Below are 13,336 nucleotides of genomic sequence, written 5' to 3'. Positions count from 1 at the left end.
ATATATATATATATATATAGTAGGCAGAAATCTGGCTACATAATTTGAATAAGAAGATCTCTTGTTAGAAAAGGATTATATTTGGTTCTCAAACTTTAAGTTAAATTCAATCTTAATTCTTGTCGTTTAAAACATCTTAGAACGGTCGAGTTCTTAATCTATATTAAGTTGTCTCAAAATTCGTCATATACTAGAAAGGCGTAATTCCCTATGAATAGTCGTATCCTAATTAAGCAGTTGTGAAGTTACAAAACTAGCCTCCATTAAATAACAAAACCCATGCCTTTTCCGACAATTTTTTTTTTCACGGTTTAATTGGCAGAATGATTAATTTGGAACAATGTCGGGCTCATTCTAGAACATTTTGACAGTCAATGTTAAAATATGAGATTTGACCTATGGTTCGAGAACTACAAATGGAATTAACCTAGGAAAGGGGAACGAATGTCTTCGAGCTACTGGATTATTCTTAATTTCTTTTCCTTTTACACATTGTTTGATTTTGGATAATCTTATATTAAAAAACACGTACAATTGATCATAAGTAAAATCATAAGACAGAAACCCTAAGAATATGTAAGCTACATGTCGATTTATCGTTATGGGTGCAGCAATAATCTTTTATGGAGTAGACAAGCTATCAACAGACGCTATCCTATATGTGAAGTGGCTATTGGAAAGATATACAGTGTGTAGTAAGATCTTCTTCTGCTGCACCGATCTCTCAAAGCTTCAAGCAATCAAAGATATTTGCACTGTTGTTCAGCTTTTACCCCCTTCAAGGACGGAGGTGGGGAGCCAATTAAACACATTTTTTTTCTTGAACACTAGATACATTTATATATATATATATATGTAGTAATTGTACTTGCGTAAGAACACATAAATTCTACTCTAATTTTCAGATTATTGAAGTGTTGAACTTCATAGCCGAAAAAGAAGGCATAGAATTACCTCATCAATTGGCAGAAAAGATCACCGACACTTCTAAAAACAATCTTCGTCAAGCTATTCGTTCACTTGAGGCTACCTGGCTAAAACAGTAAGTAAAATACTAACTCTGATCTTAAAATGATATATATTATAATGATATTTGCATTCCCGTACAGTCGATCATTATTTTTCTTAATACGTTTAATTGATGTTTTCTGGGATGATTTACTTTTGCAGTTATCCCTTTACAGAAGATCAAGAAGTTCTAACTGGTTGGGAAGATGATATTGCAAATATTGCTAAGAACATGGTTCATGAGCAAAGCCCAAAGCTGTAAGCGGCCTAGATTTTCCCCCATGCTAACATCCTATTAATTTTGCTTAGATTAAAACCAGCTAGTTTAGAGTCCACTACACTCTGTGTGTGTGTGTGTCTATATTATATATATATATATATATATATATAAAGCTAGATGACATTCAAGTATATTTACTTCTAAAACGATGAGCTACCAAAAAAATGAAGAAAATCTAAAAGCTTTTTCCTTGACAGACTATATATCATCCGTGGAAAGCTTAAAAGCCTAAAAGAGCACGATGTGCCTTCTGAGTTTATTTTCCAGGTATGTCTAACTTATATCATATGTACCCCAGGAAATGGAGACATAATTAGTATATGTGGGTGTTTAGGTATACTTACATACGATGTCTCGATATATATGCATGTCAGTATGTGTAAATAAGTAGTACAGAGAAAATATAATCTATACATATGCTTAAACTGTATGTGCAGTCATTGGTAGAAGAACTGAAGAAGCATTTGCACGACCTGTTAAAGCGCCGAGTTCATAATCTGTACGTGGAATACAGTGTAAGATTTGATCAGAATTTGGAGATATATACGCAGATTTTTTAAGCGTAAACTAATGCGTGCATGTAAATTCCACCATTCTTATACAATTTATGTTTTTTCCTTTTATTTTATTTTATTTTGTGCACTAATGTACTCAGATGAAAGATGATCAAATCTTGTTCGAAAGTACTGACAAAGCAATAGCACAACAAAGAAAGAATGATGTTCAGCAGCAGTTCATGAGGATTGAAGGTAAGAAGACTGTATGCATGTGTAATCCATGCATGACTTATTTCCGTACGTAGTTTTCACTACAGTTTCTATTCTTTTGGAGGTTTTGAAGAAAGAACCTTCTATCATAAGTCATTATTTGTTATATGGAACAAATTTATTAAGTAAATGTACGGAACGTATGTTGTACAGTTGTTTTCATTGTCTTCGCATATAAAATGTGTTTTTTTTTTTTTTTTTTCTTATAGAGGGAATAGTCTTAGGTTCGAGCCATGTTTTGCCTTTGGGTGTTCAGGGGTGTAGTTGTTATCAAACCAACAACAACTAATAGATCACCGATCATACCAAACCAATACAGAACAATATTTTAAGTAAATATGTGCATCATATATAGTACAATTGTTTTTATTTTCTTCTGTATATGAACTGTACTTTCAGCCCCAAGGGCTGGTCTAAGTGGTAAGGACTTTAAGGCCATCTCTCACTAAGAAGGGTATGATCTTAGATTCGAGCCTCCGATTTTCCTTTGGATGTTCGTATAGCTGGAAAGTGACATGTCACATTAATCCCACTAGCGCTCTTTTGTTTAAATAAATAAATAAATAAGTAAAACTGATGACTTTTTCCTCTAATTTGTTGCAGAGTTTATAGCCAAATTCATGAGCTGTTATAAGGCTGAAAGTGCCAAGCTTGAGCAACAGACCGGCAGTAGCGATCACAATAATGAAGCATAAAGAGGACTGTCTTATTGCTATGCAAGTTGATCATCGCACGCCCGGTGGTACTCCAACCGAAGTAAAGCGCCAAATCCATTAGGCGTAAAAAGGACTTTGCTAAATAAAGGGACTTGTTGATATCCCCTTTATACTTTTAGCAGGATAAACATATACTTTTACAATAAGAAGACATAGCACCGCTGCAAAGTGTTGGCTTGTTTGCGACATTTTCGTATGTTCAAAGTAAAATCACAAACATTGTTCCAGCAAAATGAAGCACCGTGTATAGTATTACTTGATTAAATTTCGCTCGCTATAGCGTGCATCTACTTTTTTTGGAGTATATATAGCGTTTAATATAAAAGACTGTAAATTGTTAAATCAACCTAGAAAACAAAATTAGGTAACTTTAGTATTTTTTTTCGTAGATATTTGCGTGTTCTTTTTGAGAAACTTACATACGATCTTCTCTGTACTAGTCGAGAAAATCCGTCATAATTTTTCAGTTTATTTTGCCAAATCTTTTTTTTTTTTTTTTTTTTTAGACGAGAAGAAAAATAAAGAAATGGAGCATACGTGCTTACTAGAAGTTACTGGGAAATAGCAAAGGCTATAACCAAATACTATAACACACTACAACTTAGTTTTATGAAAACATTAACATGCAAGTTAAATGGACTCGGACCAAGTTTGGCACAAGTAACAATTAACTCCGTTCACAAGAAGACGCGACAGTAAAGTCTACCATACCAATACATGCAACTCTGGAATCGGTCTTCAATGGGATAACGATAATTTGTTCCCTTTAAACATGGAATTGCAAGGAAATTACTGTCCCAAAGAGGGGGAAAATATGACTGGTATGATATGCCAAAATTATTTTGGCGAAAAAGGGGGAAACTCATCAATGAATCTATTGTACTATAGGTCAAAAAAAGAAAAAAGAAAACACTTCCTATCACAATTAATCGACTCATAAAATTGACGTCAAAAAGAGCAAAAACCAATACAGTGCTATGAAATAGGAACTAGTCGTATGCATAACTATACAAGCAATTGGAAAATGGGGGGAAAATAAATTGTACAAAATTGTAGAGACGCCCCTCTGGAATTTTATTGAACCGCTAATCTTTTGAGATGATCCATGAAGACCTCAAAACTAACGTCGTCTGTAAAGATGATATCCCCTCCAGGGAGAGGAGCATCATTGTTATATGTAGCAGATGGATTCAATCTTGCCAAAAGGAATCGAGCCTACACGAATACACAACGATACAGATTAGAGGCAACAGACTACTCATATTAGAGAGATTAAAAAAAATAATAATAACCATATTGGTACCTTTACATTTTAAACCATGATATGGCAACCTCAACAACTATGGCATCTAACTAGCACTTAGCAGCAGTGCACCAGTGCACCAGTGCACCAGTGAAACACTGCCTCGGCTAAAATATGCGGGGCAGATGACTGATTATTCATATCAAGGACAATAGAAATCTACGCTACAATTAGCCTAACTAGATAGAACAATCAGATTTATATTTCTTATGTGATTATGATCAATTGGATGGTGTGGATCTTATTCAGAAAAGTATGATGTAACAAGTCCAAGATGATCAGTGAAGATAATTTGCTGGCTGTAGTCAAAGTGACAAACCAAATTGACACCCATTTAATATTCAACAAGGGTTAGACCTGACACTGTAAAGATTAAAAGTGATAAACATTGGAATACCTGAGAACCATGCTGATCACAAACCACTAAGCGAGGAACCGGAAATCTTTCCTTGACTATTGCATCTGCATCATCACGAGGAGCTTGCAACAACAGAGCAAATGCCTGCAAGCACAAACCATTTTAAGTTCATACTGTGAGATTCAAGGACGACAACACTCCCATAGGATCTCAGAACCCATTAGCAAGAGAAAAAAGAAAATCTCAGTTTAGGTTAATTGGAGGTCAAGTATATCATGGAAGTGTGACCATTGAGCACCAAAAAGTTGAGGGAAAAAATGGAGATTAAGGGTCCAGGGCAGACTGTTATGTCGTTGCAGTTGTACACACAAATAGAACACATTCTTTTTCCAACAAGTCAGAAATCACTAATATTAATCGAGGAGCTTTAGTTTCTTCGACATCAGATCGTATGGAAAACAAAGGACTTTTATAAAGAAACAGGAAACACGAAGTATAATAACATTATAGTTCACGGATATCTAGATGGGTTGAAATCATTACATTATGATTGGAATAATATCAGAGAAATCAAAGCACTTGAGAGTTACCAGATGTTCTGGCATAGTATGATATCCAGCTTTTCGCCACTGAGCAATAGTTGAACCATGAAAAACAACAACAGTAAAATAGGAATCCAAAAGTAGAATCCTATCAGCTGCGATGGCAGCTACATCAAGAAATGCTGGTTCTGGGGCCGTATGAAATGAGTATGAGATCAATGAAGGCTGTATCATCACAACCGAATTGGCAACATTTTCCCTATTTAGAATCATTCTGTAGTATGCAGTCTCATCCGGGCTGTTATTGAAAACCTGTGACACAACTTATTCGCGTTGAATAAGAATTCTAAAATGACAACATATGAATAAATAATAATGAAAAGTCTTGTCAAAGAAACATGATGGTATACCTGGACAAATTGAGAGCGTCTTAAATGAAAAACAAATTGAGGGAATATTGAAAGTCGCTGATTTAAGCTGAAAGAAGATGGACTGTCTTTTTGGTAATCTCCGAAACGCGTACAGAGATGTATCAATGATTTATCTAGCCACCTAATAGGATCAAACTCTGCCTGAAAAACAAATACAATACTTCATGAAATTGCAGCATGGTCAGGATTACACAAGTCGTACAGGGAAACAAATGTTTAACTTCAACATGAGCAGCATGTAAAATCGTCTCTTCAGCAATTAAAATATATTACTCATACAATAGGTGACTTAGTGTGCCCTTGTAACAAAATAGCCAGTTGCAGTTTTCCCATGAAGAAGGCACTGGCAGAAACAATATGCCACACCCTTCATTAAATAGCGCATAATACCATATGTAAATTAGGAAGACGCGACAGTAAAGTCTACCGTATTGAACATTACCTTAAAAAAAATAAAACCGTAGGTGAATAGTTTAGTTGGATAACCTCTTTTTCGGGGCTGGTGGATGTGTGTGCGTGTGAGAGAGAGCACAACAAATAGTCATTTCCAACTGGGAAATTTGCAATGGACCTTGCTAATATGAAAATACGAGCTTATACTTTCAGAGTTCAGGTATAAATACCTAGATGTGTAAAACAAAACCCCATGTAAGTTGAATATTACCTCAGTCTCCATTTTAAAAGAAACTAGGCGTGCCATGACTCCAGCAGCTGCTTCTTGGTCAAATCCAGCAATCAAATCCTGAAGCAAATAATAAGACAGATGAATTGCAAACGAAAAATGACAAATAGTTGCATTAGGAGAGAATATACAAGGGGCGGCGCCCACTTTTAACCAGACAGAAAGATCTCAGTAGTGTTCCCGAGCAGGAAATTATTTTCTTTTAGATTATACTAATAATTCACAGAACATCATCAAAAGTAAAGTACTTGCCTGTAGGCTTCCCTGTCCAGCTACCCATCTTCTCGAGAGGGTTGTAACACGAAGTCTCATTTTACCACTGTTATGCTGATAACTGTAGCACAACATCTTCAATAAGTAAGAATGGTGTCATCTATGCAAGCATAACTCAAAAATAATTTCTTACGAAAGTGTAAGCGTGTAATTCATACTAAGTTAAAAATTGGAAGTAAAATTGATTGCTAGCAGTCGCAACTGCAGCTTCTGGAATTTCCTTCTTAACTATTTCGAACAGTAAACACAAAGACGTAGCTTTGTCAAGGCCACACATCTTCCATGCACTGGTACCTCCCTGGCCAACAACCGTGTCAGAGCATAGAGGACCTTTCTGCAAAGTCATCAGAAATGAATGAGTATGAGAAACACGCAACTAGCAAAAATACAGATCACTGTAGAATTTTACCTTTTCAAGAGATGCACAAGGACCAATTATGCCCTGAACCTTGATATCCTTTGAGCAGTTTATCTCAAATATACCACTACAAGAAAGTAAAAAATCAAAATCATAATAAAGATAATTCACAAGTTGAAACACCATAGTAACAATACCCACAAAAAGAAAAAGAATTTGAGATTATGTTCTCTTTCAAGCAATACTTCTACAGATTAGATCCGACACTTATGTACTATTGTTTAAAGTAGAAGGGGAATTCTTTTAAAATTAAGTGAAGTCAAAATTTACAAACTTTTGAGCATTTGAACAAACTTGAGACTTTTTCTACTCTAGAATGAAAACTACAAAAGAAACATATAGGATTGTTTAAATCAAAAGAAAAAAACAGACGGTCATGTCCTTAATTTTGGATAGATCTCAATGACACTATTAAAATGATCAGGATGTCACTTAACCAGCAATTTATTGATTGATGAGCTCAATGGAACTTACTTTGAGGCTAAACCAAGATCATGATCGCCTGACTGGAAAACACGTTTAAGTGAATCCTTAAATACCGAATGGCCAAAACTTTCTGCAAGTACAACAAGTCCACCGGTTTTTTCGATAGCAACTTTAAGTTCTGCCATCCCCACCTTAGAGAGAGAAGACAAAAGTTTTTGGCAAAAAATCAATGCTATGTCATCTTTTTAACTTATAACAAGATAGAAGACAGTTAAAATAAAATAAAATAAAATAATAATACATAAGATAAACCATACAGCACAAACAACAAAGACAAAAAACTTCAAAGTTACCTGGTCAAGGGCACAAGCAAAAAGATCAAGTACATGTCCTTGATGTACGAGCTGCTTTGAAAGTCCCTCGTAGAACTTCACAGCTTTATGAAAATGTTGAGCAGAATCCTTATCCAGGTCTTTATGTGAACGAATTGGTTCAGATAAATTTTTCGATACAATCTACGAGAAACATACATAAAAAACTCATCAAAACTTTATAACCAGGGGATGCCATTTACACTAGAACAAATAACAGAGACATTAAGCCATACACAAAAAAGTGTTAACAGTTTTTATTGGGTTTCCCCAGCTCGTTACAGTCCAGTTTTGAAGGAAAATTTGGAGGGTTTAGGCCTGCACAAGATGGCTAAAGTGCTGTGGAAAGTATGGTGCTTTCTGTTATGTGGATTCTATGATCGGAAAGGAATGCTAGAATTTTTTAGGAAAAAGAGATGGACATTATTGGTCATTTTGAGAAAGCAAAGTTCACAGCCTCTTTATGGACTTCGTCTGACAAAGTCTTTAAGGGTTTCCCTTTTTCTTTGCTTGTTTTCCCTTGGAAAGATGTAATAGGGAATGGATTTCCTATTTTTGTTTCAGTTTTGTTCTTGTATTTGTTTTTTCATTATCCTCTCTCCTGTAATTGATTTTTATCAATAAAGTTGTTTTCAAATCAAAAAAAGATAATAGACATTTAAAAAATAAAGCAGAAACTTAGAAAATAGAAACCAAATTCTGAGCAAACATGAATATTTGAAGCATAAATCCAACTAAGAAACAATATACTGATGCACAGAAAAGCTTAAACAGCCATATACTCAAGAGGTATAATATAGATTTTTTTTTTTTTTATTGTTTTCTAATGGATCTATAGATGTTATAAGTTACAACCAACCATTCCAGAAGCCCCCAACGGTATAAACATCAGCCAATTACATCTAAGGTATTGTTGAAGACGTAAGGGATAAAAAACAGTTACTCCATTTCCCTTTATATAGAGCCCAAGCTTCCTTGAATGGCTTTCCACTTCTTAAAAGCTGGAAGCCAAGCTTCCTTGAATGTTTTTCTACTTCTTAAAAGCTAATATTAACAAAATTTTAGAATGAAGAAACAGGAAATTCTTCTTAGCATATGAATGCATAACGAAGACCATAACATAGGATAGCGTTTTTCTCACTAGCAGCATTGATGGTGGTGCCATATCAAACCCAAGTTCAAGTGCTCTAAAATAATAAAAAACATGAAATGGCTAGCCTCTCCATGCTAGCTATATTTAGCTAGTCTGGAAGGTATTCTCTAAAATAGCTAACCATTTAGCTAATGGTTGGAGTGGAGAAAAGCTTAAAAAAAATAATAAAAAAGAGTTAAATTGTTAGCCTTTTGGCTGAAACCATGAAATGGCTAGCATGGTTGGAGTTGCTCTATATAGTAGATATCATGTCAAGTGGCTTGTTGAGAAAATATCAACCATGAGGCATGAGCTATGACTATTGGGTAGTGACAGAATTTAATGAAAAGCAAAACTGGAATAGATCACCATACATCCTCAATGTTATATCTTGTCGTTTACGCACTATAACTAATGCTTAGAACCAGAGGATTTACGGCATAATCACTAGATATAACTGTTGACGGTGAATTATCGTCAACAAAAACAGACCGGGTTACTTCTGAGTTTCCCGTTGAATTACCGGCCTTAGTGTTGAATGTGTGTAAGGATTTGTTGGAGGGGTGTGTTGTGCGTTAATCAAAGATGTACACAAATAAAGAAGACAAGAGATTTTATAGTGATTCACTCTATAGAATCAGAGCTACATCTACTGTGGTTGTATATTTTTTTTTAGGGGATTACAATTTACATCAATTGTTCTCTCTCACTCTTTTTCCTCTCTTGGATCTGAACCCCCTTCCTGTATGAGGTCTTGCCCTTTTTATACTGGGGCTTCCTTCGCTGGGTTGATTTCCTTTGTAGGCAGAAGCACTCAAGTACTCTTCCTTTTTAGGCCCAGACGTAGCCTACTAATTACTTAGAGTACTGTTCACTCAGTCAATTAGTCTTCTATTACGGCTCTGTGCGTTCCTTTAACCCTTTTCTGTCCCCTGTGGGGCGGTTTAAGGGTTCGCAATTAATGCCTGCTTTGCAGACATCCCCCACTTCTGTACGCAACTTGTCACGTCAGGTTTTTCCCCAAAGAGCATTCCCCTCGTCGCCAGTGTTGCTTGTCCTTCTTGGCGGTTGATTCTACGATCAAGGGATTTCTATGTCTAAAGGTTGACAGTACGACCTATCGACGTCAGATGGAATCGACGCCTTAAGTTGGACTTCGTACTTGGGCTTTTTATAATGGACTGGGGGGAGCCCCCAGACGTCGAGGGTTGTTGTTTTGCGGGGAGTGGTTAAGGCCACGTGTCATATTATCATTCTTCCACGTGTCCGTCACATTTTCCCACACAACAATAACTATAGCAGGAGAAAAGAACAACCTTTTTGGCTGCTCACTGCTTTGCCATTTGCACTTTTCAATTTAAGAAATTTCTCTTTTTCCATCTATAAGCGCCCCATTTTTCAATACCATGATAGTTTGATGATCAGATATCACCGTGAGCTATGACTATTGGATATTAATACATTTTGCAGAACAATGAAAGAGAGCAAAAACCAACAGTCCTTACCGCACCAGGGCCTTCCGTCGATGGACCGCCCACAAACGCCATGATTCTAGCTCCGGAGCCAGGAAAGCACGCTCCCAACAAACTGGCTGCTATGCTCAGGGCCGTGCTGGTGCACCTCGTCGCCCGCTGATCAGCCGGCACCGGCCAAGGATCTTTCTGCAGCTCCTCCAACACCTATTCACACATGGACAAACCATCAAATTCAGCAAAATCCTCAAACCAAACAACATTCACTAAAAAAACGAGACCGAATTGTACCGAATTCAGCACGAACTCGCACTCCGACGCAGGTAACAGAAACCGAGAGATGGCGTCGGCGGAGAGACCATCCCTGACGCCGGCAATGACACCGGCGCTCGGTTTCGGCTTTTTGAGGAAGAAATTCATGCTTTCGAGAAGCTGATCCTTGGAAACGTCCTTCGATCCTCTGAAAACATACGTCTTAGAGATTTGCCCGAACCCTAGCTCATGAACATGGACGAAAGTGCCGAAGGTAATCAATCCGACGAGAGAATGATCGGGGAGGAGATCGATCGCCTGCGAAATCGCGGACTTGAGGAAGGCCACCTCCTCCTCAATTATGCAAGTATCGAGGACGAACATGAAAACCGGCGGCTGAGGCGGCGACGAGGCGTTGGAGGCCTGGTCCTCGTACTCGATTGTTGTGTACTGAGGGAAGAGCTCGGCAGGAAGGTTGTCGTCGGAGATGGTGGCGTATCCAGGGGGAAAATGGTTGCGCTGAAAGCAGAAAGGGCAGATCCAGATCTTGGCGACGAAATCGACGATGGAGAAAGGGTTGAGAATGGAGCGGCAGGTGCGGCAGCGGAGAGGGCCGTAAGGGACGACGGGGATGTTGGGAAGGGGCTTGATCGGAGTGTAGATCGCCGACACAGGGACGACGCAGCTCGTCGCCTCCTGCTTCGTGCCGGGCAGCACGTTCCACGGCATTCGGACGCCGTCCTGCGCCTCTAGGTCCATGAATTCCGCCATTGTCGATCAATTGAGGTATTCTTCTTCTTCTGCGTCTTCTTTGTCTTCGTTTTCGATTAAATTGCGAGTTGTGGATTTGTTTTGGGGGATGAGAACGGGAAATGAATGGATTTTGTTCTTCTTAGATCGTTTGATCGGTGATTTGCGGAGAAGCTGATCAGAGAAATAAGAAGAAGAAGAAAATTGCAGTTTCCGGTTCTCTAGTTTGTTCTTCGTCTTCTGCCAGGCATTGTGGAGGGAGTATGCAGCGGAGTGCAACTAGGCCAGAATCCGTGGCCCAGCCCAATTAGAATGAATTTCTCGTTTTCAGCTCAAGATGTGAGATTGTGACGCTGCGAGTCCGTTTGGTATCTAGATTCGTTCTCTGATTTAAATTATAATTTATGGTTTATTATAATATTTTTTCTCATAAAAAACACACGTAAATAAAAAATAATTCTAATCACATGATTTGAATTCATAAACTAAACGTCACAACAGTGTAATTATCTCAAAGAAAGGGTTATGCGGTAATTAGATAAAGTTTATCATAATTTGATTTTACTTGTATTTATTTTCATATTAAGAAACTTTTAGATTTGATAGTTTAGGTAATTTACCTGATTTTATATTTTTAATGTCCATTTAGATAGGAGCACATTTTTACAGGAAAAAAAAAATATATATATATATATATCAATAGGGGGAAAAAAGTATTTACAAAGATCGTGTATATATATATATATATATTTTAAAGTATTATGTAACATGGACAAAATTAGAAGAAATAATTTTTATTGGTGGATATTATAAAATAAAAGATGTAAGATCTTGAGAGGAAAAAAAAAAAAGAAGCAAGAACCAAAAACACATGTAAAATCACAAAAGCAAAATGAAGGCAAAAAGAAAGAGATAAATCGAGGTTTTGGGAAGGTGTGACTTTCACGTCTTTATACGCTTGTGTACTTGTTAAATTAGATTAAATTAGATAAACAACACTTTTTAAAGTAAAATATTTTATGTAATGATAAAATTTACATCAATTCACATCTACACAGCATACAGTCGCTTACCATAAGAAGCACGACACTAGTAAAAATTTGATTTTATATATGTAATTTCAATAAAACACTAAAAAAAAGTGTGCGCCAATCTCTAAAAAATATCTAAGGAGTTAAACAAAATATGAAGCACACATAACTCTTTAACTAGAAATATCCAATCAATAATCCCAACACTAAACGACACGCAAATAGAAAAAGAACGCACAAAAAACTAGTCAGAAACAAAATCAGTAGATGAAAAAACAACAAAATACTAAACCAAAAAAAAAAAGTCATAAACAAGTCAAGGTAAAAATCATCGTTATTACAAACCCCAAATCAAGATCAAACGAACAACTACAAACAGTAACAACAACAACAACAAAGCTTCAAGTTGAGAAACGACCTTCAATGCCTAAAACAGCAAGAAGTGATAAGGCACCGGATGAGGAGAGAGAAAAAAAAAAAAGCACAGTCGACTTGCTGCCAAAACGCATGTGCACCACACGCACAACCTCGTACTACAGCCTAACACGACACTTTCAACGGCGCCAGATCCACTGCATCACTAGGACGAGACATTAAGAACTTGTTTGTTTACATCAAAATTTTAAAAAAATTTATACTCAAATTATAATTTTATTTAAGTTTATTTTCTTTTATAAAATTTGAGTTTTAATTTAAATTTTAATTTGAGTTTGGAGTTACAATCTGAGTTCAAGTTTTCTCTTCAACTCAAGTTCATAAATTCAAACTCAAGTTAATAAATAATATTTTTTTATTATTAAAAACGCTATAACTTTTTCGTTTTAATTCTGATTTAGATTTTTTTTTTATGCGTTCACAACGAAGAGACGAATAAAACCCTACCCATATACCCTATTAAAATTTTCTATTATCATTGATTTTTTATTAAAATAATATTTAAATACAAACTCAAGTTTTGACTCATCCTAACACAAACTCAAAAGGATTCTCATCTCAAACTATAACTCGAATGTACACAACTAAATACAAACTCAAATTATAACTTTAACTTAAATTATAACTCAAATTTAATTCAAAATTTATACTTAAATTACTATAACTCAAAAACCGCTCTTAAAAGACCA

General features: G+C 36.2%; 2 protein-coding genes across 2 annotated transcripts in view; one reads left to right on the top strand and one right to left on the bottom strand.

The window, feature by feature from the left end:
• Positions 1-2,750, top strand: part of LOC21406609 — a 5,324-nt gene extending 2,574 nt beyond the window's left edge. The window contains exons 4-10 of the mRNA XM_010099413.1: positions 612-790; positions 906-1,042; positions 1,171-1,266; positions 1,486-1,555; positions 1,726-1,803; positions 1,944-2,037; positions 2,659-2,750. Coding sequence (XP_010097715.1) covers positions 612-790; positions 906-1,042; positions 1,171-1,266; positions 1,486-1,555; positions 1,726-1,803; positions 1,944-2,037; positions 2,659-2,750 — 746 coding nt within the window. The remainder of the gene's footprint in view (positions 1-611; positions 791-905; positions 1,043-1,170; positions 1,267-1,485; positions 1,556-1,725; positions 1,804-1,943; positions 2,038-2,658) is intronic.
• A 799-nt stretch (positions 2,751-3,549) lies between these two features.
• Positions 3,550-11,473, bottom strand: LOC21406608 (protein transport protein SEC23). The gene is made up of 12 exons (XM_024166453.1): positions 10,471-11,473; positions 10,213-10,386; positions 7,558-7,719; positions 7,253-7,395; positions 6,770-6,845; positions 6,519-6,694; positions 6,340-6,421; positions 6,070-6,147; positions 5,385-5,546; positions 5,023-5,286; positions 4,472-4,576; positions 3,550-3,986 (listed from the first exon to the last, which is right to left on the bottom strand). Exons 1-12 carry the CDS (start codon positions 11,200-11,202, stop codon positions 3,846-3,848), a joined length of 2,295 nt encoding a protein of 764 aa, XP_024022221.1. The 5' UTR covers positions 11,203-11,473; the 3' UTR covers positions 3,550-3,845.
• Between the last annotated feature and the right edge of the window lie 1,863 nt (positions 11,474-13,336).

This window comes from Morus notabilis, unplaced genomic scaffold (assembly GCF_000414095.1).
Source record: "Morus notabilis unplaced genomic scaffold, ASM41409v2 Scaffold75, whole genome shotgun sequence".
NCBI classification, from domain to species: domain Eukaryota; kingdom Viridiplantae; phylum Streptophyta; class Magnoliopsida; order Rosales; family Moraceae; genus Morus; species Morus notabilis.
Note: the sequence above shows the minus strand (reverse complement) of the source record. Positions and strands in the feature narration are given on the sequence as shown.